The sequence below is a fragment of the Rattus rattus genome, chromosome 10 (assembly GCF_011064425.1).
Source record: "Rattus rattus isolate New Zealand chromosome 10, Rrattus_CSIRO_v1, whole genome shotgun sequence".
Lineage (NCBI taxonomy): Eukaryota > Metazoa > Chordata > Mammalia > Rodentia > Muridae > Rattus > Rattus rattus.
This window is the reverse complement of record NC_046163.1, coordinates 32,636,788-32,663,855: the sequence shown is the minus strand read 5'-3', so window position 1 is coordinate 32,663,855 and position 27,068 is coordinate 32,636,788. Positions and strand designations below refer to the sequence as shown.

At 45.7% G+C, this 27,068-nt stretch overlaps 1 protein-coding gene across 1 annotated transcript in view; it reads left to right on the top strand.

Moving 5' to 3' along the window:
• Positions 1 to 488: 488 nt before the first annotated feature.
• The window catches only part of Lamc2 (laminin subunit gamma 2), a 61,546-nt gene continuing 34,966 nt past the window's right edge, over positions 489 to 27,068 (top strand). Inside the window, exons 1-3 of the mRNA XM_032915006.1 lie at positions 489 to 591; positions 18,482 to 18,670; positions 23,527 to 23,662. Coding sequence (XP_032770897.1) covers positions 513 to 591; positions 18,482 to 18,670; positions 23,527 to 23,662 — 404 coding nt within the window. The 5' untranslated portion in view covers positions 489 to 512. The remainder of the gene's footprint in view (positions 592 to 18,481; positions 18,671 to 23,526; positions 23,663 to 27,068) is intronic.

Below are 27,068 nucleotides of genomic sequence, written 5' to 3'. Positions count from 1 at the left end.
TAATTTGCCTCTCTGTGTTTTAGACCAGAGTGGAGGGGGCTTCCGACTGTGACCGAGATCAGCATCCATGTCTTCTCTCCACCCTGGTTTGAGGAAGAGGTGGCTGATGTCTATCACCCTGAGTTCTCTCCAGGACCACCCCAGGAGAGAACGCCTGTGTGTAGAGGGGTTGGGGGGGGGGGATGTGGTACATTCCAGAAGGATCTCTAGACCGCAGCCTCTGCACCACGCCCTCGGCGGGGCCAGGTGTGCGCCCCGGTTGCGGAGGGGGGAGCCCGGGCCGCAGTGAGCGGGTTTACTGCTCGGCGTGCGCTGAGTGTTTGTCTGCCTCGGAGGGTTGGGTCCTCCTTGTTCACAGGTGAGTCACGCCCCGAAACACCAACTCTCTTCCTGTCAGGACTGAGTCAGGTAGAAGAGTCGATAAAACACCTGATCGAGGAAAAAGGAAGGCACAGCGGGGCGAAGACTCCCGCGCCCGGCAGGCACCCGCAGCGACCGAGCGCGGCCCCGCCATGCCTGCGCTCTGGCTCAGCTGCTGCCTCGGGGTCGCGCTCCTGCTGCCCGCAGCCCAGGCCACCTCCAGGAGAGAAGGTGAGTGATCCCACCGCGCCTCAGGCCAACTTGCCCTTCCCTGGTGATGGTGATGGTGGCTGAATTCACCTCGAGGATCTCTGCAGGGCGCCCATCTCCCTACCTGGGGCTCCTTCAGAGTCACTCTAAAGTGACAGTTTTCCCAAAAAGCCCCTGGAGATAAAAACTGTTGGGTTGTGCCAGCCAAGGGTTTCCTCGCCCTAAAGCCATTCCTCTTTCAATTTCCTCCCTTTCTTTTCTTTGGCACCAGGGGACCCCTCCACACACGATCAATCAGTAACATGCTAGTCTTTAAACTGTCCCTGTAATTTACCATGCCTGGCAGCACCACGCAGACTAAAAACAGAACTTCCTTAATCCCCTTGTTATCCGTGTTGTATTTTTGAGATAGAGCGTGAACTTTAAGCGGTTCAGTAATACCCAAAACTGCAAGTGTTACTTTTTACAAGTTTCACCTTCCAGGTATTTATTGGCCTCAAACCTCAAGTATCATTTACTCTTACCGAGAGAGTACCCGGTGGCTGTCCTGAGTGAGGAGTTAAGTTCATGCAAACAAAACATTGTGAGAACCTAGCGACTGTTTTTCGTGTACATGTGCCCTGTCAACTATGATGACACATAGTGTGGGGTTTCCCTGTCATTTAGCAGAGGCCCTTTCCTCTGATCACACGACTTTTCACATTCAGGTTTATTGTTGCTTCCTGAACTCCGTGGCATTCTAGTCACCACTGCCAGGGATCCGAGGTCACAGTGCATCGATCATGCAAAATTGTCACCAAAAAGGGCTAACTGTGGAAGGATAGACATATCACGTTCATCTTCTTGACCATAATAACCTTTGCACTAGTCGGATCAAAACCTGTTGTGTACCTTAGATATGTGAAATGAATCTTTTACAAAAAACATGTGAACGTAGTCATGAAGGGTAGGCTCCCTGTGAGTCAGGATAAACTAGTTGAAACCTGGTAGAAAACATTCTGAGAGTGAAAACAGTCTCTGAATATTAGAATTAAAAGTAACTGTGTATAGATCAGCAGCTAAGACTCCTTTGATTGAAAAGTTGCACAAGGCCACCCAAGCAGTGGCAGAACCTTTGATCCAGGTGTTCTTAGCTTTTTTGACCTCATTATAAAAGTAATTTATATATATGTATGTATATGTATATATATATATCAAAATAGGTAATTATTACAGCAATTTGCCTCTTGGCTATAATTAAATACATATGTGTGTGTTGGTATTAGATAACAAAAACGAATCTAAAAGGATGGCATAAATTGTTTACCAAAGTCAGATTCAACAGCAGACTTTGTACCCACGCAGCCCATCCAGACACAAAGTCAGAAGTGCTGGATAGACTCATTTTTGCACTTTCCCCTTCCTTAGAGACAGATTGCTTCAGATACCAAGTTCTCCCCTCAAACAGCTTTATTTGGGGAGGCAAATGAGACTATGTCATTATGGTAAATCATTCATTTATTTTCCCATTCATTCCATACTGGGACATACTAGGAGTTGGGCTAAAAAGTATGATACCTGTCCTAATCCAAAGTGGCCTGTATCCAAGGATACTGTGGGCTATGAAAGTCTGAAGTCGTGATGTTGCTTCCTGGTTGTTTCTTGCAGGTGAAATTATGGTTAAGATATAATTACCGAGACTTACAGGGTTGGTCTCAGCCAAAACACTGCCTTTCCAGTCAGCCTGACCTGGCAAAATTTTTCTGGTTTATTTACTTGTTAATGCCTGCCTTAGTCGCTGTTCTATTGCTGTGAAGAGACCCCATGACCAAGACAGCTTATAAAGAAAGCATTTAATTGGGGCGGGCTTGCAGTTTCAGAGGGTGAGTCCATTGTCATCCTGGCAGGGTACAGTAGCTGAGAGTTGACATCCTGGTCAGTAGGCAACATGCAGAGAAAGAAATTAGGCTTGGCTCAGAGGTTTTGAAAGCTCAAAGTCACCCCCAGTGACACACCTCCTCCAACAAGGCCACGCTCCCTAATCCTTCCCAAATAGTCCATCAACTGGTGACCAAACAGTCAAATATATGAACCTATGGAGGTCATCCTTGTTCAAACCGTCACAGTATTCTTAGTAACTTTCCAGGCTCCTCAACTGCTTGGAGTCTGATTCGTCATCTGCTAAATGAAAACGTTAGTTGTCAGCATGCTTGAAGACTTGGAGAAAGGAAGGTTCTTATGAGCTGCCTTGCACAGCTGGATTCATCCACACTTCTTTTGCATTTTTTTTTTCCGGAGCTGGGGACCGAACCCAGGGCCTTGCGCTCGCTAGGCAAGCGCTCTACCGCTGAGCTAAATCCCCAACCCCTCATCCACACTTCTTTAGAGAGTCTGGAGTACAGGTACTGTGAATTCAGATGCCCAGCAATGAGTAAGAAACACTTACCATACCTTGGCAAGAGACTGTGGCCTGTGTCTCCAAAGGTCTGGACCATATCTCTGGGGGAGGTATGGCTCAAGATGCCGAGAGGAGCATGATAGAAAAGTAGCTGTGAATCTGGTTATGAAGAGCTGTATGCTGTGGGCTGTATATCTAGGACGGCCCCTTGTAAGCAAAGAAATGTTGCAGAGTTAGCGGGCAGGAATGGTTGAGTGTGTTCATGTTTTAAGGAGGCCACTGCAGGGCTCAGAGGATGGAGTCAAGTGAGAAAGGTAAAATAAAAGGCCACTGTGATAATCCAAGGGAGAGAGGATGGTATGGAACACCCCAGGGGAAAGAGGCTACAGAAACTCAGAAGGTACAATCTAAAGAACTCTGTGACCCACTAAGTGCCTGATAAACCTGTGAGGCCCTGTTACATTGTATCTCTAGGGACTTCCAGGGCTTCTCTTTCATCTCAGTAGCCCAAGAAAGGTCCTTAGCATCCATCCTGTTCAGGCCCACCTGCTCCAGGGTTTACCCAACAACGAACGTAAAACATTAGACAAAAACCTAAACCACATTAGAATTTCAACCCTGAGTCTCATGTTGGCCGGCCCTCCTTGCTGTTCATTGCTCACCAGAACACATCACATACTGATTTATCAAACCCACTGCTCCCTAGAACACGCCCAAAACATGGAAGGTGGCCTTGAACTTTCTGTCGGAAGTTGAACCTCTCATCTCTTCCTCCCAAAAATGTTCTGGCCAGCTTGATTCCGAAAACATTTAGTGGCACGTATGTAGTAACCATCTGTCTCTTTGTGTTTAACTCAATGAGTCACGTGACTATATTTAAAGTCATATAATGTACAAAGTGATAGACTTTTGATTTGTCTTTCATGAAATCATTGCATTCGTGAGGTAATCTCCACTCAGCCTCAGAATCGATGTGCTTGTCTTCTTAAAGCCACTTCCACAGTTTCTTACTTCAGATGCCTTGCCATGCGATTCCATTGAACCTTTCTTTGAGGAGGTGGGGCTAGGGGCCCAGTGTGGTCCAGGATGTGTGCCTCTATCCTCTGAATGCGGAGGGTCTAGCTCTGCGCTACTGCGCCCGGCTTTGAATCTCTTTCAGGTGTCAATTGAAAGCAGTGGGTTTTTTAAATGGTGAAAGGGTTTAAGTGTTTCTGGAGCACGTGATCTTCAGGTCTCAGTCACCTCGAACTTATCTGTGATGGCTTCCAACACTCATGATTGTAAGATAAGGGACCAAGGTGTTGTGTTAGACGACTTGGCATTTTTCTTAGTGGTAAGTATCCAGTATACAGAGTGAGGTCATTTTAGCTTAATGTCTTCCCCAGAAGCACTTAACTCCTTGAGAAAGTAGTATGTAAGATTTTTTTTTTTTGAAGGACTTAAATGTGACACTGCTCCCTGCAGGAATCATTTTTGGTACATTGAAAAGTCCATATACATACAGTAAACACAAATAGAGAACTGGGGTGCAGTGTGAGCTGGGGATGTTCATCTGACGTCCTAAGCTGAGGCAGTTGATTTAGTTCTTGCTGTTGATGAAACTGTTGACTTGTGATCGTATTTATGGGAAAGTCAGGATATGAAATTACCACATGGAGGCGATTCTGGGAATATGTTTCCTGTTTAAATCCTCAGTAGCTTGACCATACGGATGTTTGTTCTTCTCCTGGGGAAATTTGCAAGGTAAGGGACAAGCCCTGAATCATCTCAGAGCAATGCTGAACCAGGAGCCCCGAGATTCTGGAATTCTCTAATTTAGTCACCAATGAAGCTTAGCAGATTACCGAGGCATTCCTGGGGCTGTGTTCTAACAAAAGCCCCAGATAGATGATGTAATGTTTGAATCACTTCCAAAGCCAAAAGCTGTCTTTTTCGGTGCCTGTAGGTGACTATCTGTCTGAAGCCATCCCTCCCGCTGAACAAACATATGCTTCTTCACAGCACATCTGTGAAAGAAGAGTGTGGTGGTTGTTCCTCCAACAGCAGCCAGCACATGGCTGGAGTCTTCCCCTTCTGTGGGAGGAGAGGTGGAGACCATGGAGCCAAGGGTCTGTGTCTCAGCCTTCCTCAGGCACAGCAGACCTATTACGAACCTCAGCTGTGTCTTGTCTAGATTAGTTTTATTTATCATGTGAATATGAATTTCCATGTTGGAAAAGAAAATCAAATTGCATCCAAATCACTTCCCACAACGAACTCAAAACTGGACAGATTGCCTAAACACTGGGCCTCACTTTATGTGGAAGACTTCTTATAACAAAGGCTCACACATCTCCATTGTTTCCTAGAGCTCTATGCTTATTCCTGTCCAATGCAGGGCAGCGCTGAAGTAGGAACTCCATTCATTTTGAAGCAACATTGCTTAGTAGTCCCACAGCACTGAATGAGAATGGCCCTAAGAAGCCTCTATGCAACCTCTTGTTTTATAAGAGAGGATGCTGATAATCAGGGAGGTAAAATCACTGCCTGGATCCCATAGCCAAGCTGGGTTCAGCAAGAAGAATACATGTATGCCCGGGAAGGTGAGGACCGAGGATTGCCTTAGCTAGAACCCTAAAGTTAGTAACAGGGTCAGGATTCACTTGTATGTGAATGTTTAATTCCCAATATAATATCCTTGACTTATCTCTCATTTTTTAAAAAACAAAAACAACTTCCCAAACTATCTATGTATCTATGTATCTATGTATCTATCTATGTATCTATCTATGTATCTATCTATGTGTCTATCTATCTATCTATCTATCTATCTATCTATCTATCTATCTATCTATCTATCTATCTCATATGTGTATATATGTATGTATATATATTCATATCTCTTTTTAGTCATAAGAGGGGATTATGGAAGCTTTTAAAAATATTTTGTTTTATTTTTGTGTGTGTGTGTGTGTGTGTGTGTGTGTGTGTGTGCACGCGTGTATCTGTGTGTCTGTGTGACTGTATGCTGTACTTGTGTGGAGTGGAGAAAAGGGTGCTTGATCTCCTGGAGCTGGAGTTATGGGTGATTGTGAGCCACCCAGTGTGGTTGCTGGGAACTAAACCCAGGTTCTCTGGAAGAGCAGCCAGTGCTCTTAACCACGGAGTCATCTCTCAGCCTCTTATTTCTTGTCCTGTTGTATACGTCCCTTTAAATGGATTTCAGTGGCTGGAGACATGGTGCAGGGTTAAGAGCAGAAGTTGTTCTTCCGGAGGACCTGAGTTTAGTTCCCAGAACCCATGTCAGGTTGCTTAACAACTGTCCGTGACTCTAAGGGATCCGATGCCCTCTTCTGGTCTTTGAGGACACCTGCACACACAGGGCATACATACACAGGCATAACATTTTTATTTTATTTTACTTTATGTGTATGGGTGCTTCATCTGCACGTATGTCTGTGCTCCATGTGAGTACCTGGGGTCCTTTGTTCACCACCCACTTTGGTTTTGGTAAAAGTGCATTCACAATGTTTGAAGACCCTTTCTCATCTTAGCTTGATCTTCTCTCCCATAACAATGGATCCTATGGGGGTTGGGGATTTAGCTCAGTGGTAGCACTTGCCTAGCAAGCACAAGGCCCTGGGTTCGGTCCCCAGCTCCGGAAAAAAAAGAAAAAACAAAAAACAAAAAAACCAACCAAACAATGGATCCCGTGTTGATCCTAACCTGTGCTCTTGCCTCATCCAGGACGTGGTAGGAATCTTTGCCTTCTGAGCTTCATGGAGACCGAAGGCAAGGCCACAGCTCACGTGAGAAGGAAGCAGAAGTGGAGAAGCAGCATGCTCACCCCACTGACATATAGGACTTGTTGCTTCCACCGCCCGGCGGAGCATATGTGGTCCATTCTCTTCATCTATTTGTTGCTTCCCTTGGTGGGTGTATTCATGTAGTTGAGCCCCTAAGAGCCCATTAATTGAGTCTTCTAACTTCAAGCAACACAAGTTTGGATTTTTCAAATAGGATTCTCACAAATGCACTTTATGCACATTTTCCAAACCTTGGAAAGGCACAACAATGACAGCCATTCTCTTGATAAAACTGAGACATGTAACAGTGCATAGAAGACACATACTTACTTGTATGTGCTTATATGTAAAGGGATGTAGTTAGTGATAGACAGAAACTGTAGCTGATATTTATGTATGAAAACTCATTACTCAAAAAATAATCAATAAGGGATTTAGGGGAAATTTTTGTCAGCCTGGGCCCTGGTGTCCTTGTGAGGTGTTATGGGAAGCACCCCGGGTAAGAACCCCAGGTCACCAGGCTGAGTCACCTGCAAGCCACACACATGATTCCAGCCTAGGTTGTGACAATTCGTGTGATGCTCTGATAGTGAAGGTAGGAACCTTCTTGTCTCATAATTATCCAAGGGAAGAGTGTGGCAACAGGCAGCCCATTGTCTCTTGGCCACTGTGGACTGTTTACAGTTGAAGACACTTATTCATGTTCTGTCCATTCAGGATTGCTGGTGTCCTTAACCACACTCCATGGACAGCACATGGCTCAAGTAAGGGACATAGTCCTGGCTATGCTGACTTAAAATGCAACTGGGGGAAAAAGGTGGAAGAGAGAGAGAAAAAAATGGAACTCAATTAAAGATCTCTTGGAGAGGGAAATACACATATTCTAGCTATAAGCTAAATTGTATCAATTCTTTAAAGGGATTTAAACTGGAAACAGACATTCACCCACTAAGCCATAAAGTTCAAGACAAGTTTGAAGGCTGAAATAGTCATACTTTGTTTCATTTACTTAGATTGAATATTTACTCAGATTTCAGAAAGAGATGTCTCGCAGAGGAGATTTCAAAACAAGGAAGTCTTTGTGAACATCTCATTATCACACGTGAGCATGACAGAAGGCAATGTTTTCATCTTAAGGATCTCTGATCTGAAGTCTGAGTTCAGACAGGATCAAAGATTCTGATGCAGTTCATACCAAATGACAAGTGTTGGGTGTATTTTGCTTTGGAATTTCATAAGGATGTGTGTTTTGGATATTTGTAAAAATGCATTTAAGAGCACATTAGAAAAGAGCGCTACTGAAAGGACACCTTTGATCACTGCTCGTGTACTTCAGGCAGCCTGTGGCAGGTGTTGTCTCTTTAACTGTAAAGGGAGTAAATATTTTCAACTTAGTCTGCATTTACCAAGTTCAGTCCAGGTAATTTTTTTCCTGCGGGACCTCATGATAGGCGAGTTCTTGGAAATGGGGATGACAGTAGATACATACATGCATGCATACATACATACATGCATACATACATTTAGTTGAATTCCATTTTCTCTCTCTCTCTCTTTTCCTTTTCTTTCAGTTGCGTTTTAAGCTGGCATAGTCAGAACAATTGAGACATCCCTTGCTTGACAGTATTATAAAAGGATTGCCCAAAAGGGGGGAGGGTTTGCTACAGGAGAGCAGCCCTTTAACTCTGAGGTTGGGGGTGGCGTCATAGAGGATAAATTAACATCTAATGTTTAATGTAATGCTCTGGCCTTAACTCAGTACTCTTTCCCATGATGGTGTTCCTTTACAAAGCAAGAGTTGTAAGGAACACAGGAAAGAAGGCTATCAACAAAGCAGTATAAGTCAGTCTGTTAGAAGTCCTTCGAACCCAGCTCCTTGGGGAAGTGAGGCAGAAGGACCACAAGTTCAAGGCCTGTTTGGGTTATTAAAGCAAATACAAAGCTAACCTGGGTAATGTGCATGAAGCTGTCAAAATAAAAGAATGAATGAAAGGACTGAGATTGGCTCTGTGGTAGACCAGTAAGCTCAGTCCTCATTGTGATAGAAAAAAATATATATATATGATAGATAGATACATATATACATACATAGAAGATAGATGATGGGAAGATAGATACACATATACATACATACATACATACATACAAGATAGATAGATAGATAGATAGATAGATAGATAGATAGATAGATAGATAGATAGAGTAGATAGGTAGATAAATAGATGATAGATAGATAGACAGACAGACAGACAGTCACTCAGTTGGGAATTTCATGAAACTAGGCTGGAAAAAAAAAATAGAACAGATCATGTTTGTCCTTGTAGGCAACTTGAAGGAATTCTAATTTATAATCTTAGAAGAAAATGTTGGCATTAAAGAGCTTTAAACAGAGAGGAGTTGAGAAAATTTATATCTTGGCAAGATTTTCTGCCAAGTTAGTGGAAGGAAGCAAGAAAGGCTTCATGGAGTCATAAAATCAGTCAGTCCTGATTCTCTCAGGGTTGGATTGAGAATGTCCAAGGTGGAGACAGACTTGGGTGCACTTGAGCTGTTTGGTGGGCTAAACACGTGTGGGACAGGTTAGTAGCAGCCGAGAGGTTGTCTCTGGGATTCTAAGGTTGGTTTAACTTGACTTGAAGCAGCGGGGTTTTATTATTGACATTTGTTTACCTATCTGCTGACAGGATGTCACTGTTTAGCTCAGGTTAGCTCCTCAAACTCTTGCTCTACCGACTTCAGCCTGCCTGGTACCAGGATTTTAGGTGTCTGCCACCGTGGCTAGTTTCTGAGCTTAGTTTTAAGTGGGTTTTGTCCAAAGAAATAACACAGCTCAGAAGTGGAGAAAATGGCTGAAGAATTTGGGGATGAGGTTTGGGTTGGGGAACTGTGCTGGGAAGGTAACACCTATGGTGGTTATGAAAACCTTGTCTTGACTGGGATCAGGAGAGCGTTATGCAGGGAACAGTCAACAAGGCTCAGGACTGGGTCTTGAGAAACCAACATTTGGAATTGGGAAAAGGTAAGGTTCAACAAGACTTGGATGTGGAGACCAAGGGCCAGGAGGAAACCTGATAGTGTAACCACATGCGGCCTAAGAGAAGAAGGTTTGAGGAAAGCCAGGGAAGGATTTGATGTGTCAGAAAGGGAACCCAGGAGGCAGGAAAGGAGGCAGAAGGCAGACACCTTCCCCTAAATCAGGAAGACAACTCAGTGTCAACCTTAAATGTTCCTACTTGGATTCAGTCACAGGAGATCACTGTGACTTATTGTGCAGACCTGTACCCAGCAGCTGAACCGGCAGCGGGAGCAGCAAGGCTCTCAGTAACATTGGCCAGCACACGCTGTCAGGTTCAAACTCGCCACTCGCTTGGATGCCTAGCTCCTGAGGTAGTACAGCTTACAGGGCAGGCTGCCCCATCAGGGCCTTCTGAGCTCATGCCTGCGTCAGCCGGCTGCACACCCCTGCCTGCCCCTCCTTCACACAGCCCTTGGCTTGCTGCCCATCATGGCTGCTGTCTCACAGGCCAGGGAGAGATGTAAGCCTGGGACAGGGATAGTTCCTCTGGTGTTAGAGGCCTGCCTGACCTTCCTTTAATTGAAAATACCTTCCTATCTAGAGTCTTTTCTCGTCTCGATGTGGATGCTTTTGTGTTGAAATATTAGCCGTTTTGACAGTGAGTGTCAAACAGAAACAACAACACAAATGTATATTCTTCTATTGGGGGAACTTCTGTGCAGTTCCTGGGGGGAAACCTTGGGGTCTTCATGTGTCTGCTAGCAGGCCCCCATCACTACATACATCCCCAACCCTACACTTTGGGACATGTCAAAGTGTATTCCTGGACCTGTGGGATTCTCTGGAGTTCTCTCTAGGTTCAGGTTTTTATTTGACTTTTCTGTTTTTATATTATTTGCTCTTTTTTTTTTTTTTTATCAGTGTGTGCGTTTTATGTGTACGTGTGTATCTGTGGCTGTGTACCTGTCATGGGGAGCATGTAGAGAGGTCAGGGGGCAACTTGTAGGAGATGTCTTTCTCTTTCCACCATGTGGGTTCTGTGAGTTGAACTCAGGTCTTCAGGCTTGACAGCAATCTCCCTTACCCACTGAGCCATCTCCTTCAGCCCCCGAATGTCTTTCTTACAGTCGGACTGCCTGTATCACACCCCTCCCGCCACTCCCTCCCTCTTCCTGTTCTGTTCTCTCTGTCTATCCATCCCATCTGTCTTAGCAACGACAGGGCAGAGCAGGTACCATTGGAAGAGACAAGAGAGAAATTCCAGACACGAACTGGATGATGCCCACAGAGGCGCTATATATGGAAGTGGTAAGCTCTGAGGTCACGTGGTGAGGTTTGCTTCCAGAGAGAGAAGCCACTGCAGGTCCTGAGCAGTGCGTAATCTGATATGTGCTCCTTCCGACTCCCAGCCAGTTCTGTGGAAATGGCAGATCTGAAGGCCAGAGACAGCAAAGGGCTCGGGGTTCTGGGATTTGTGCAAGGCTCTAGGTGTTGAGGCCCAGGGAACAAGAGAAAGAGAGTTAAAGGAGGGGCTTACATGGGCTAAATATGCGGGGTTTTTTACAGGAGTGTGTATATTTTCATTCTGTCATTGCCTTTAAATCGCCAACAGGCACAGTGACGTCACATGCCGTTCCAAGGTTAGACCACCCTGGTGAGCTGAGCGTATATATTATCTGTTTGTGTGGATTTTGTTGTCTGTTGTGTGTCTGGGACAGATTCGGTTATGGAGCCCAGGTTCACCTCTAACTCAGAGCAGTCCTCCTGCTCCAGCGTCCTGATTATTGGAATTACAGGCCTGAGCCCCACACCTGGCACAGGGCTTGCCTTTAAGTTGTGCACAATAGAGAGGCTCTTTGCAGCGCTGATGATCAGAGGTATGCCAAGTTGGAAGGATTTCTGGTAGCCGCTTGCTCTAAAAGGTGAAATTTTCTCCTTGGGAGTCTAAAAAGAGCACTGGGTGGACCCGTGCCCGCCAGTGGTGATTATTCCTCGCCCCAAGTACAGCCCTAGGAAACATTTTCTGTTTCCTTTCATTCTCCTAAGTCTAAGGCTTAGAAACAGCCTTTGCCCCCTGGCTTCCTGTCCTGACTTGTCAGAGGCCATGCTTAGTGAGGGGTGGGAGTGCTGGGAAGAGCCTAGAGGGATTCCAGGCTCCAGGCTCCATTGTTAAAGAGGGTTCTCCGCTCCTTTGATCTGCTCTCCTGAAGAGTGTGGGTGGCAGTGGGCAGACTAACCTGCAGTCTGGCTGCCTGGCGGGTCTCTCCTAAGGAGCACTTTGAGGGTCATCGGCCAAGCCATTGCAGTTATCACTCTCTTACACACTCGAGCAGCTGAGCGGCAGCGTACAGCACACAGACCCGGGAGCCACCCACGCTTTACTAGACTCACAGAAATATGCGAAAATCTCTGTACACCGATTCCGGTTCAGAAGTGTTTATTTAGGGCTGGAGGTGAACTTGATGAATTGCATTCCTTTATCTGTGGAGAGAACCTGACTGGCTGTGGAGGGCTGGAATGAGGGGGACAGAGAAGCAGATGAAATCGGAAGAGGTGTTTGTGGCTTGGAAAGGGCGTGGCGGGAATGGATAGGCAAAGAAGGAATGACCGGGATGTCGCATAGTGACAGTGCAGTTTTGAGTCCTAGGTCCGGGGTTCATCTGTGTGTGTGTGTGTGTGTGTGTGTGTGTGTGTGTGTGAGAGAGAGAGAGAGAGAGAGAGAGAGAGAGAGAGAGAGAGGGGGGAGAGAGGGAGGGGGGAGAGAGAGATACACAGGGGAGGGGGCCTGCACACACCAGAGCCCATACATGCAAATCAGAGGACAATGTATGGGAATCACCTCTCTCCTCCCACAATGTGGGTTTCAAGGACTGCACTTGAGTTTCATGCCTGGTGGCAAAGTGTCTTTATCTGCTGAGCCATTTTGCCAACTCTGATTTTGTGTTTTCTCATACAATGTTTCATATCTGTATCTATCATCTATCTATCTATCTATCTATCTATCTATCTATCTATCTATCTATCTATCATGTATCTATCATCTATCTATCTATCTATCTATCTATCTATCTATCTATCATCTATCTTCTATCTACCTATCTATCTTTCTATTTATCATCTATCTACCTACCTATCTGTATGTATGCATGTATATACATATGTATATAATTAAGTTGTGTGTACATGTGCATATGCGTCTGTACATGTATACTTGCATGCATGTAGTGAACAGAGGCTAATACTGTTCCTCAGGAGCTGGTTTTGTTTTTGTGTTTTGTTTTGTTTTTTTGAGACGATCTCTCATTAGACAAAGACTCACTGAATAGACTAGGCCAGCTGGCCTGCGAGCCCCAGAAATCCGTCTGTGCCTTCTCCACAGTGCTGGGGTTCCAAGTGTGAGCCAGCACACCCATATTCTTAATGTGGGCTCTGGGGATAAAATTCAGGTCTTCATGCTTGCATAATGAGCACTTTACTGACTGAGCTGTCTCCCCAGCCCCTGTAATGATATCTTAATGCTGACTCCTCGACCCAGGCCTGCTGGTGGGGAAACTGGAAAACATGGGAATTGTGATAAGTGTTTAGTGAATATATACAGTATTACATTTATTCATGCCTGCTGGTTTTTATATTCCTCCTTAGTAAATATGACTATCCTAATATGCTCCCGCTGTGTCACTCGTATATCTTGGTGAGCTGCCTGCCGTGGAAACCCCTTGAGGGCTGACATATGTGGTTTTGTTTGCTGTGGATCCCGGAGCCTGGAGTAGCCTGGTGCATGTTAGATGCTGCGTGTGTGTTTGTCCAGAGGGTAAATGGCCTGCTGCTGACTCCAGGGCGCCTGAGACTTGTCTCACTTGCATTGCCATCACACGTGTGTGTCCGTGTGTGTCAGGGACTCCCAATGAAAGCCGGAAGACTTCTGCACAATGTTTGAAGCTGGGTCAAAGTTAGGGAGAACAGCAAGAAGTTTGAAAAATAAAAGTGAAAAAAAAAATTCCAGGCATAAGATTAAACACACTTAAACATAAGGATAGGAAAGTATAACAATAAAAAAGACATTGTTAGAGTCTCCTCTTACTTCAGAATGTATTAAGGGCGTCTATGTTTCTCTAAGATTGAGCTTAGTTGGTCTCCCATGGAGAAGACCAGAGAAGAGTGGCCGCCAATCTGTACTCTTTTTTTTTTTTTTTAAATTTATTTATTTAATGTATATGAGTACACTGTCGCTGTCTTTAGAGCCCCCAGAGGACAGCATCGGATCTCATTACAGATGGTTGTGAGCCACCATGTGGTTGCTGGGAATTGAACTCAGGACCTCTGGAAGAGCAGTCGGTGCTCTTAACCACTGAGCCATCTCTCCAGCCCCAACCAATCTGTACTCTTAACACATGTGCAGACGCATGGGGATAGATGGAGCCCTTTAAATGGTAGACGCACGGACATCTGTCTCCAGGGGTGGTGTTGGGGTCAGGTGCTTATTCAAGGAGTTGAAATCAAAGCTCACACAGAGCTTCAAAAGTAGCATATAAACTTATTTAAAGCAAAGCGACAGAAGAGATTAGAAGACACCGGGAGGAGCCTCGGACTCGAGAGTGAAGACACTCATGTCCTGCTTATTGTTTGGAGTTGATTTGGAGTTTCCTTTTGGTGTTCAAGAGGAGGACATTGGTACTAGGAGATTTAGCACAGGCGGTTTCTATTTAGATGGGTAACGGTCATATCACCATTTTTCTATTGGGTATGCCCCATCCTATAAGGCGTCTGAGTTTAGTCATATGTATGCCCAATATGCTGCCATACTATGGTAAATAAAGGGTTTTCCCTGAAAACCTTGAGGATGAAGTTTGCCTTCCCGTGCATGTACCAACTCCGGCTGGAGCAGTCCCTCCATCCCTCACACCTAGATGCACTGAGAATAGAGGATACATTTGAATAGAAGCTGACTTAGCTCGATGGTTGTGTAGGGAAAGAGAAGCATCCTACTGTCCAGAGAAGGGTGTGCATGTGGTCTGATGCAGGGGCAGGGCAGGGTATCTGGGTACATTGTTTGGAGAAGGCTGTGTTTACCCAGTGTGTGCAGGTAAAGGAACCAGGCTGCCACGTAAATCGTTAGGGGAGAGGGATGTCCACACCCAACCCAACCAGAGTCCTAGGTTGCCTGCCTTCTTTCCTTCCTTCTACAGAACCTCACTCTGTTGCTCAGGCTGCCCTGGAACTGTATAGCCCAGGTTGGCCAAGAACTCCTGTTGATCCTCCCTCAGCTCTCCAAGTGTAGCAATTACAGGTGTGAACACCCACATGCAGTGATAGGATTCCTAAAATTCGAAACAGCATTCACTTATTCGTTCATTCACAAATACTAAAAAGCCGCTATGGACCAGCTTCTAGCCCTGTGATACCTCAGGGCTATAATTTTCCTATTTCCTGTCTGTTTGAAGTAAGTTCCAAAGTACAGCCCTTTACCTTTAATGCAGCTTTGTTTAAAAACAAAAACAAAAACTCTATTTGGGCAAACATTTAAAATTCAATAGATTTCCTACACAAATCCAGATTTCTATTTTCTTTGAAATTCATAAATGGAAACCATGACTACAGTGACCCTTCACCCCAGCTGGCTGCTTGCTGCTGTCCTTGGAAGGTGAATGCCACTTTCCCTTTGGGCCTCCGGCATAGTCAGCCTGGTAGGTGCCGCGTGGCCACCGGTGAGTTCATGGTGCTATTCAGTAAGAAACGGCCTCTGAATGAAAAAGACTCACACAAGCTGTATTCTGCTTATTTTACTGATCCCAGTTGTAAGAATATTCTAGAATTTAAAGTATGATTTTTCCCCCTACCGGTTGAGAGAGTGAGTAGTCATTGGTTTTAGGGACATCAGTTTAAGAAAAATTTGGAGGAAGCCGTGGTTCCAGTACAGACCAACGGCAGAAAGAACTGCATGCAAAACACGCAACAGGATGACTCTCCCTCTCGTTGTCTGGATGTGGGTGCGTGAAGCTTCAATAAAGCGCAGGTCGTGTAACCGCAACCCAGCCTGGCAAGTAAAGAGTCCTGCAGGCAAGGCTCCCGGAGTATTGTCACCAAGTTCTCAGGCAGCACAGACCCGCAAGACCAGCACGCTCCTCCGGTGAAGTCTGTCTGTGGGATGTGGTGGCAAATGCCTATTGTCCCCATGCTGGGGAGACAGGAGCAGAGGGGTCAGCAGTGCACAGTCATTTTTAGCTTATATCGAGTTCCAGGCCAGCCTGGGCTACATGAGACCCCGTCTCAAAAACAAAATGCCGGTATGCTCAGAGTTAGAGAAGCAGAGCGGAGTGTGTGGTTACTTAGAGACAGCTCCTGGGAGCACCGGGCAGGAAGGGTGCTGGCCCATAGGATGGCACAGTGGGAGAACCTTACAGGGACAGCTGCCTGGTGTGCGTAACACATGTGACGGGCATACCCATTCCATGGTAGGAATTTCACGGCACACGACAGCTGTGTGGCACATCTGTTGGAGATTTTTTTAAAAAATCAGTTTCACCAGTAGTAGTTGGGAAAGGCTCAACTTGGCAATGGTTCTGTGGGAAAAAACAAAAAGCAAACACCTCCGGCAGTTTGAATCGGGAGCAAACTCAGTACACTGTAAACTCAATGAAATGTTGGTCTTTGTCCCTGGAATAAAGGTGTCCAGTCTCAGAGCAGGACCCTGCTACAAGCTGAGCTGTTCAGGCCTTGAAGTACTACAGGCAGTTTTTTGCTTTTTAAATAAAGAGATTGAAAAGTGAGGTTTGGGATGGTCATTGGTGGTGCACGCCTTTAATCCCAGCACTCAGGAGGCAGAGGCGGTGGATCTCTGAGTTCCAAGCACGTAGGGTGCTTGGCTACACCTCTTTGGCTCCTGGCTGGTTGCACGTGCACACCTGCCCAGAGTTCTTTAGATTAACACATGAAACACACACACACACAGACACACAGAGACACACATACAGACACATAGACACACAGACACACACACACACACAGAGAGAAAGAGAGAGACAGAGAGACAGAGAGAGAGACAGAGAGAGAGACAGAGAGAGACAGACAGAGAGAGACAGAGAGAGAGACAGAGAGAGACAGAGAGAGACAGAGAGAGACAGAGAGAGACAGAAAGACAGAGAGAGACAGAGAGAGAGAGACAGAGAGAGAGAGAGAGAGAGAGAGAGAGAGAGAGAGAGAGAGAGTTAATTTTTGACATGCCGTGACTAGCTCAAAGGTTGGGCACTCCTAAACTTTCCCCTGACAGCAAATGTTCCTCTCCAACACTCCCGAAACCCCTAAACCTTCCCTTGCTACCACAGGCCCAGTCCGGGAAGTAGCCAGTAGCCGCTTACCTGAATTCTTGCGTGGCTGGTTGGCTTCCTCCTGCAGCTCTTACATCCCATCCTTCTCCCCTGACTCATGGTGATTCTCTGTCTCCCTTTCTCCCAGTTCCTAGCCCGCTCAAATCTAAAGGTCCTGCCTCAGTCTACCTGCTTAGCCATTGGCCCTTGGCTCGTTATTGATCGATCCAAAACTAGTTGGGGGGACAAGGACCTTCAGCGTTTGGACACCCAGATTCCCGATTCTGGGGGGCCGGATTAGTTCAAAGCATTGGCACCAATCCCAACAAAGGCAAGATGCACACAGGCTCTGGGCACTTACCTTCCCATCCTCTCAACGGAGAGGTTAAAACACTGATGGGAGGAGTAACTGAGAAACCCTTGATCAAGGGATCAAGACACCAGTAGGTAAAGGCACTTGGTGCCAAGCATGAGGACGTAAGTTCGATAGGAAGGAGAACTGACTCCCGAATGTTGTCCTCTGTGCTCTACATGCATTTAGTAGCATGAGCACATAAACGTATGAACACATATATACTAGACCTTAACAGAGACAGAGGGGCTCTGGGCTGGTGTTGCATATTGAGGGAGCCAATGAGATTGGTGGCAGTACCTTTGTGGCTTCAGAGATGGACACGGGGCCTGCACAGGACAACTGCTCAGCACATGGGGCACTTTTGTTGGCTTTAACCAGCACTCTGGTTAAACCATAGTTCTAGACATTCCAAAAACAGCTTCCCCCACACCAGGGGTTTACCTTATACAGCAAGGCTACAGGGCCAATGAAGACAGCATGGGAAGGTTTGGATTCAGATTGGATCAAGTTTCTTCCCCCTTAAGTGCTGTTTTTAACCTGTTTCTTCTGAAGAAGGAAAAAGAGCTCATGCAAGGACACTGGCTAGTCCTTATTCCAATGGATCCTCTTAAGGGGACCAGGAGGCTGACCCGTTCCACATTTATAGAAGAGGAAACAGGATGCAAAAGTCAACACGATTTGCCCAAAGGGCTGAGGACGTAGCCCACTGAGTGACTGTTAGAGCGCTTACCTAGCATATACAGAGCCCAGGGTTTGAGCCGAAGCCACAGACCCAGGAGGGAAAGGCAATTCGTTCAAAGAAATGTTTCAGTTCTTTGGATTTTAAGGCTCATCACCTTTTCTTATAAACCGCGACTAAAATGTTTTGAGTGCCTACTGTGTTTCAGATACTATGTCAGTTATTTCCATCTGCTTCCTTTAGGTGGAACAAGAGTCCTCATTATTCTCCCGATAGCCCACATCACTCTTTTTATTAAGTAGCTTAAGTCACCATGTAGTAGCCCGTGATAATGACCACCTGCGAGAAGGTTCTGACCTTTGTTTCTGACAGTGTCTCTCTTTCCTCTCCCCTAGTCTGTGATTGCAATGGGAAGTCCAGGCAGTGCGTCTTTGACCAGGAGCTCCATCGACAGACAGGCAATGGGTTCCGTTGCCTCAACTGCAATGACAATACGGCCGGGGTTCGCTGCGAGAGGTGCAGGGAGGGGTTTTACCGGCAGCGAGACAGAGATCGCTGCCTGCCCTGCAACTGCCACTCAAAAGGTAGGTGGGAAGAAGGTGAAGGAAGGAGAGAGGAGACTGAGGGACGGAAGAAGGAAGGACAGCGAGAAGGGGGAAAGGAGGGAATGGGAACAAGCAAGCCGAGAGATAAGCCAGGTCCCACCACCAGACATTGGTCATTTTAGCAATTACCGCTGGGAGACAGAAGGAGCCAGGATCATCAGGGCCAGATGGTTTGAATTCTAGTGCAAAGAGTCATGTATTTTGGTTTTGGTACTGAGAGTTCAACACAGAGCCTTGTACGTGCTAGGACAGCGTTCTACTGCTGAGCTGTACCCCCTTTGAATGTTTATAATGTTGAGATAAGCGTAGGTTCTCCAGGCTGGCCTCACATTCCTGATCTTCCTGCTCAAGGAGTAGCTGGAATTACAGATAAATGCTACCACACCTGAGAGTGGTTGCTGACTTTTCTAGGTAGGTAGGTTAACTTCTCTATGATCCAGGGACAAAGGAAGGTCGTCTCTCCCAGCGATAGTTCTTCACACCCACCTTTGCTTTGACCAGGCTGTTGAAAGAACGAATGGCTGGGTGTGGGGACATCTGCCTATAATGCTAGCACTTGGGAAGTAGAAGCAGGAGGATCAGGAGTTTATGGTCAACCTCAGACACAGAGAGTTACCTAGGTTTCATGAGACCCTGTCTCGGAAACCAGAAAACAAAAAGGAAGAAAAAGTTGGATTGTAAGGACGTGTTTCTGTAGTTGTTCTGGGTGCTGGCCATTCAAAGTCCAGCCAGAAAAGCCACAGAGAAGGACTAGAGCTACTGAAGAACAGCATGTTCCCAAAGCAAACGCCAGATAGGAAGCTCCTAACTGGGAGGTGGGCTCACAGAAGAGCTAGCTATTATTGGATTCCATCCATCCATCCATCCATCCATCCATCCATCCATCCATCCATCCATCCATCCATCCATCATCTATTATCATCTATTGTCTGTCTATCTATCTATCTATCTATCTATCTATCTATCTATCTATCTATCTATCTATTTATCACCTATCAATCACCTATCTAATCTATCTATCACCTATCAATCACCTATCTAATCTATCTATCTATCTATCATCTATCTATCATCTATCTATCATCTATCTATCATCTATCTATCTATCTTACTGGTTTTCAGCATCTTCTCCAGTGTGTCTGTTGTGCACATTAGGCGGTGTTCATCATGGGTAGGCAGTGTCATATGTTAGCAAACACATCAGAGAGGCGGAGGTCTATAGCTATACTGAGGTTTCTTTTGGTACCTCGTTAGTCTGTTATCTTTCCTGGCATTTGGTGCTTCTCCTTGTTGGAAAGCATTTAGGAGCATATAACATGATGCACACTCAAAGGGTAAAGACACAGCGTGGTTCTGCCTTAGCGTAGTAGCTTTGTAGAACCGAGTCACAGCCGCAGCTGGAAGAATCTGAAACTGAACAGGCTTTTGGGTGTCCGAGATGAGTCGTTAGTGGAGTAACATCAGGAACCTTCGGGAGAACTGGAATGACCTGGGGTAATAAAGATCTGGGGTCAGTCCCAGGTTCACCTGGGTTTGCTGTTATGATGTGGTCTGAGACCAGTCTGTTTAGCTATGTGTTTCATTAACCCATTTTCAAGTGATTACTTGAAAGAATTCAGAATAGCAGTTTAAAAAAAAAAATCTTAAAAAAGAAAAAAAAAAAAGGCCAAGCCACCACCAAGTCTCATTCGGTAAATGAAGCTGACTGACGCTCAGAACGGTTTGGCCTTCACACCGATTTCTCCTAAGTTTAGAAGTGAGCTTATTATTTTGCACACGTGTAGTGTACAGGTGTGTACAGATGTGGTATGTCTATGTGGGGGTACGTATGTCTTATGTATGTAGGCATAGGTGTATGCAGGTTAGTGTACATGGTGTGGAGGTCAGAACTCACTGGGTGTCTTCCTTGATCCCTTGATGACACCCACATTCTTGGGGTGTGTGGCCATCAGTACCACCAGGCTTGTTCTCTTCCTTCATTACTTTATTTTTTTTTTTACATATCTATAACAGTATTACTCAGATTAGCATATTTTGGTTATTATTTAAAACATCTTTAAATTAATTTTATATGCATGTCTACCTGTATGTGTGTTCATACAATGTTGAGGCTTGAATCCAGAGCCTTGCACATGCTGAGCAAGGAGTGTATTAGGAACTATATCCCCAGTGCGTGCGCGCACACACACACACACACACACACACACACACACACACACACACACACACACACACACGGAGAGAAACATGGAGAGAAGGGAGGGGGGGACAAGATTCTCTTGGAAATTTTCTTGGCTTCACTTTAAATACTAATCACTTTTTGACACCCTCTGCATCCCCAGATGCACAAGAGATTATCTCCTCGAGCCCTGAGACACAAACCTGAACCAGGGAAGCCATTCCCTGTCTATTCTTTAAGGCCCGGAGCCCTGCTTGCGATGTAGACCTTGGAGCCAGTGTTTTCATCCTAGCGAGGGGCTTTTAAACCTCAGTGCTGTTGTTTTAGAAGTTCTAGAATGTGAATTAAATTAGCCGTGTTTGCATTTAGAGACATCAGACAGTCCCATGCCAACCTTGAAGGCCTGATGAATGCCTGCGGGGTAAATTACTACCAAACTCTTAACACTGTAATAATCTATTAGTGTAGTGTTTATATTTTTAAGTGCCCACTGTATGTGAGGCACTGGCTTAGGCACCTCGTACATATTAGCTCTTAGTCTTACAATAGCCTGGAGAGGCATGTTTTCGTGCACACTTAAAAGAAATCATGTGTAAGTAGTTTTCTCAGAGGCATGCAGCTAGAGGAGCCTGGTATTTGAATTGAGATCCATTGAACTCAAGGCTGCGGTCGTTTTCTTGTCTTCCAGCTTCTTCTAACCTCTCAACCTTCCTAACACTGCAGCCCTTTAATGCTCTTCCTCATGTTGTGGTGACCCCCCCAACCATAAAATTATTTTGTTACTGCTTCATAACTGTAGTTTTGCTACCGTTTGGATCGTAGTGTAAATACCTGATATACAGGATATCAGCTATGCGACCCCTGCATAATTCTCAGCGAACGTTCTCTATCTTCCTCTGGGTAGAGGCTGGCGTGTGGAGAGGCAGAGAGGGGAGGGGCTCGCTCATACGGTTTAGGTGAGGGAACATGGAAGCACAGGTGGGGTGGTAAGCAGGCCTGTGCTGGGAGTGGTCAAATGTTTGCTACCCCCAGCTTGAGCCTTTCTTTGCTGTCATCTACACGTGACCTCAGGGGACCCATTTACACTTAAGACCATGCCCATGGGAAACTGAGTCATTGCAATACTGTGCACGGAAGCTAATCTCTGAGACAAGCCTGGGTGTCCTGTGGTTCATGTACACAGTGGACTTTTATTTAGCACAGATAGGAGGGAGCTTAGGTCATTCACAGGAAGATGGGTGGGACTGGAGCTCATATTAATTGTAATAAGAAGGACACAGAAAGAGGAGTATTATGTTTTCTCTCACACGTGGAACCTAGGTTATACATGCATGTAGACATGTGGATGGCATGAGACTAGGAGGAGGACTATCTGGGAGGAGGGGGAGCAGAGTACTGGAAGGGAAGAACTGGGGCAGGCAGGTGGGTGTAGTGGGGAAGTTAATACAGTCAAAGGCACAATGTTTCTGAACCAAATGTCATTTTGAGCTGGGGCTCAGTTGGTAGGGTGATTGCCTAGCATGCTTGAGGTCCTTGGTTCAATCCCGAGTACTGCATACACCGGGTGTGGTGGAGCACACCTGTAACCCTAGCATTTGGGAGGTGCAGGAGGATCAGGTATCCAAGGCCATTCTTGGAGATGCACTGAATTATAAGCAAGCCTTATATACAGGAGATCCTATCTCAAAAACATCATTATTAAACCCATCAATGTACATAGTGAATATACATTGTTGGAAAAAATGAACAGGACACTGTAAGGCAGTGGCTGAGACACCAGGAGATGTTCCATAAATGAAGTTTTCTGCTTCTGCTGGTTAGTGAACACACTCTTGGTTAAGGGGTTTTCGTGTGTACTTAAAAAAAATATATCATGCCATCGGGGCTGAGGAGATAGCTCAGTCAGTGAACTTCTGTCAGGGCCTCCTTTGGTCCTTAGAAGCCATGTGAAAAAGAGCTGGGAGTGGTCCCACCCACTTGTAGTCATGGTGCTGGGGAGGCAGGGGCAGGTGGATCCTGAACAGGCCAATTAAAGACCCAGCCTTGGTGGGGAAAATGGCGGAGGAACACTGGAGATGGTCCTCCGGCCTCCACATGCAGGCCTGCATTCATAAACACACACAAGTTGAGTATTGGCCCTTAAAAGTGGCCTTTGGTTGCTGGATACAAGGGAGAAAGCCATGCATTCTAACAGGCTGTCATTGGGGGTTTTTTTTCCTCTTTGAGTTTTCAAAGGCTTGAACAAGTTTGGAGCTCACCATGTAGACCAGGCTAACTGAACTTGCCCGCTCGTTCTACTGCAGCCTCCAGGGGGTTAGAGGCATGCATTACACACCCTATTAATGGGATCTAAAAGAAGAAGAAAGAAAGAAAAAGAAAGCACTGTGTGTTCCCTAACGTCAAGCCAGAGCAAATGTGTAAATAAAAATGTTTCTGTGAGTCACCCCCCACTTCTTTTTGTGAAGCATCTTCAGTTGTCAGAATGTCCCATACCAAGTAGAGATTTAAAGGGCATGGACTCCTTGTTAAAAGCAGTGGATGTACACGTCATTTAGTGTGTCTGCAGCTCCCATGAGGAGGCGGTCATTTTTTTTTTTTAAATGCCTTACAAATTTTTATTTTTCTTCTCTCCCTCTCCCCGCCTTGTGGGTCACAGGTTCCCTCGGTGCTGGATGTGACAACTCTGGACAATGCAGGTGTAAGCCAGGTGTGGTAGGACAGAGGTGTGACCGATGTCAGCCAGGCTTCCATATGCTCACCGATGCTGGATGTACCCGAGACCAGAGGCAACTGTAAGCGTCTGCCTTAGTTGAACAACAAGTGGGGAAGAAAGGGGTTGTTGTGTCTTCCACTTCCAAGTGACGACAGTCCATTGTTGAAGGAAGTCAGGGCAGAAACTCAGGACAGGAACATGAAGCAGAGACCATGGGGGGGACACTGCTTACTTTCCAGGCCATGTTCAGCTCTCTCTCTCTCTCTCTCTCTCTCTCTCTCTCTCTCTCTCTCTCTCCCTCTCTCCCTTCATTTCTGTCTTTCTTTTTAAAGATTTATTTATTTTATTTTATGTATATGAGTGCACTGTAGCTGTCTTCAGACACACCAGAACAGGGCATCGAATCCCATTACAGATGGTTGTGAGCCACCATGTGGTTGCTGGGATTTGAACTCAGGACCTCTGGAAGAGCGGCCAGTGCTCTTAACCACTGAGCCATCTCTCCAGCCCCAGCTCCCTTTTTTACACAGTTCAGACCCCCCCTGCCCAGGAATGGTATTGCCTCTTGTGGATGAGGCTCTCCTACACTAATGAGGTATCAAGAAAAGGCCCCATAGACTGGCCCACAAGCCATTCTCAATGGAGAAAATTCTTCCCAGGTGTAAGCTGACAACCAAGATTAGCTGTCATAGCATCCTTACTCCACCGTCACCGTTACCTAGAGAATGATAACGTCCACAGGGTGACAAATACTTTTGTGACTTCTTCATGTGGGGCTGTCTAATTTTATCATTGTACAAACACTGTATACAACTGGGATTATCATTACACTCATCTTGATAAGGAGCTGTTTAGACCATGAAAAATGTAAACGCCCAGTGTTACTGGTGACGAAGGAAAGGACCTGGTTCAGAAAGCCAAAGATTTGGCACCTGGATGCATGTGCTTGGCTTGCCTTAGTGATCTAGGAAGGACACAGAGCCTTCCATGTTCCAACCAGAGACCCATCGGACCTCAGAAACCTGGTATAGAAGTTTTTTCTGCTTGATCGTCAAGTCCTTTTGTTTGAAACATCTGCTTTCTATCCTCACAGTCTTTTTGTTGTTGTTGTTGTTGTTGTTGTTGTTGTTGTTGTTGTTGTTGTTGTTGAAGGAAGATTCAGACTGCCTTCCTCCAGTGTACACTTTACATCACATAGCAATCACAGAGATACGGAGCTAAGCGGGAAAGGTATTGGCAGAGGAGTTTCTGAGACCAAGAGAAAAGCTAACTAAACCTTCTGGGCTTAACCTGCTTCATCTGCTGACATTGGCAGCCTGCCCAATGTTACTGGTAATGAGGAATCCTAGACTTAACCTGCTCTCATTACTTTCTTGACTTAGCAAGCCCCTGGTTGTTGCTTTTCTAGACTTAACCTGCCTGGTTACTACTTTTCAAAACGTAACCAGCTCTTATTAATTTTCTAAGTTTAACCTGCTCTTAATTATTGCTTTTCCAGACTTTGCCACTCTTAGGTACTTTCCTGAGTCGCTCTTAAGCATCGTCTGTTGGAGGAAGAGATAATACCTCTGATGTAGGGTTGTGATGGTGACAGTTGCAAACATTCAGACCACTGACTGACTTCCAGCCTGTCCCCATACCTCAGCCCATAAATATCTCCAGACTCATTTCCACATGTGGCTGCATCCTGAATAAATTCTTTTGCAAGACTTGTCTTTCAAACGATTGTCCTACTGCATGGTGGGCCAAACGAATTTGATTTGGTAATAACTTGGCATGCTAGCCAGGAGCAAAGTCCAGATAGAATTCTGGCCAGTGGCTCATTGGCTGTTTGCTGGTATTGAAATATTGTTGATGAGGGCTAGAGAGATGGCTCAGTGGTTAAGAGCAGTCAGTGTATTCTCCTCCTTTCTCTCTGATTTTTGTTTGTTCCTTGCTTTTGCTTTTCGTTTGTTTTTTTTTTTTTTTGTGTTGTGTGTTTTATTGTTTTTGTTTTGAGACAGGGTCTTGCTGTGTAGCTCAGGCTGGCCTCAAATGATCCTCTGCCTCAGCCTCCACAGAGCTGGGATTATAGGTATGAGTTTCAATAACCCAGTTTAAAATCTCCTATTTCTCCTTCTCTCTGGTTTGGCCCTTCACTATGAGGATCCTGGTTTGGGGACATGGGTAGTATAAAAAGATGGAAACTCATTATCCGCAAGTCCACCCTGTTTTGTTTGGTTCCTGAAGTCTGATTCTGGGTCCAGCACGAATAATGAGAAATGCATGCCCCTGGCCGACTGTTTCCAGCAGTGGGAAATGCTAATTCTGACTCTGAAGACAGACCATCAGATTGCAGCCCTCAAGCTTTGGTGATGTTAAGCTGTAGATTCATGGAAAGGAAAAAGATTCTAATTACCTATAATACTTTATAGCTACAAAATTCTTTAAACTCCAGAGAAAAATTATATGAAATTAGAGCATGCTTGATAACAGTTTCCCTGACACCCCTATTTATGACACCCCTATTTACGACACCCCCTATTTCTGTGCCTTGCCCAGACAGGCACATCCTCTCGGCCTTATGCCTTACCGACACTCCCTAGCCATTGTCTGGATTTTCTTTCCTCTGGGCCTTTGCATAGATTACTCTTCCAGCATCTCCTGGTCTTTTAGATCAGTTTCTCCTGGCTTTCCTGGTTCCCACACTCTAGCCACAACCCCTGCTTCGAAGTAATAGTGTGTAGCGTTCATCCCTTTTCCTACAAAGCTGTTCAGGGGGCTCCGTGCTTCACATCACCCCCCCCCACCGCCCCAGGGCCCACCCTTCTTTTCCCACCGTGCACATGTGAGTCTACTTTTCTTTTGGTTCTCTCACTTGCTATCAGCATTTGGTTTTCCCTCTCACCAGGGCATTGTCTTGTTCACGGCTGGGTTCAGCGCCTGGAGTTGAGGAAGGGGAAGAGGCACTATGGGAAGTTTCAACATGGCTGCTATTATACACCACTGCCTTGTTGTTTCTGTATCTGCCCTACCTTGAAACCCCAAGAGTCAAGGAAGCTTCCTATTTCTTGTTGAGTCCCTGGTTCTTAGCACTGAGAACGTGTTTTCCGGTTGATCTGGATAAGTACTATGGAGGAACGGAAAGACGAAGACTGGAAAGGGATTCTGGATGTGAGCCTAGTTAGATCTAGTATTGACTGGATGGGGAATGTGAAGGGGAAGGAGTCCAGCAAGCTTCAGGTTTGGGCAGGATTGGACGGGGTCATAGGACAGCCAGAGGGGAACATTGTTCATGCTTTCTCCACTCTGAGGCCTTTGAGCAGATTTTATTTCTAGAGAAGTGCTAGCAGCTTTGATTTAAGGCTGATGAGGTAGAGACATGAGCGTGTGCCAAAAAGAGTGATGGAAACCAGAGTCCTGAGACAGGGAGACAGTGTCAGGATCAGGTGACAGCTCCAATGCCTTCCGTCTTACCACCACGGCAAACAAAAGCCACCGAAATG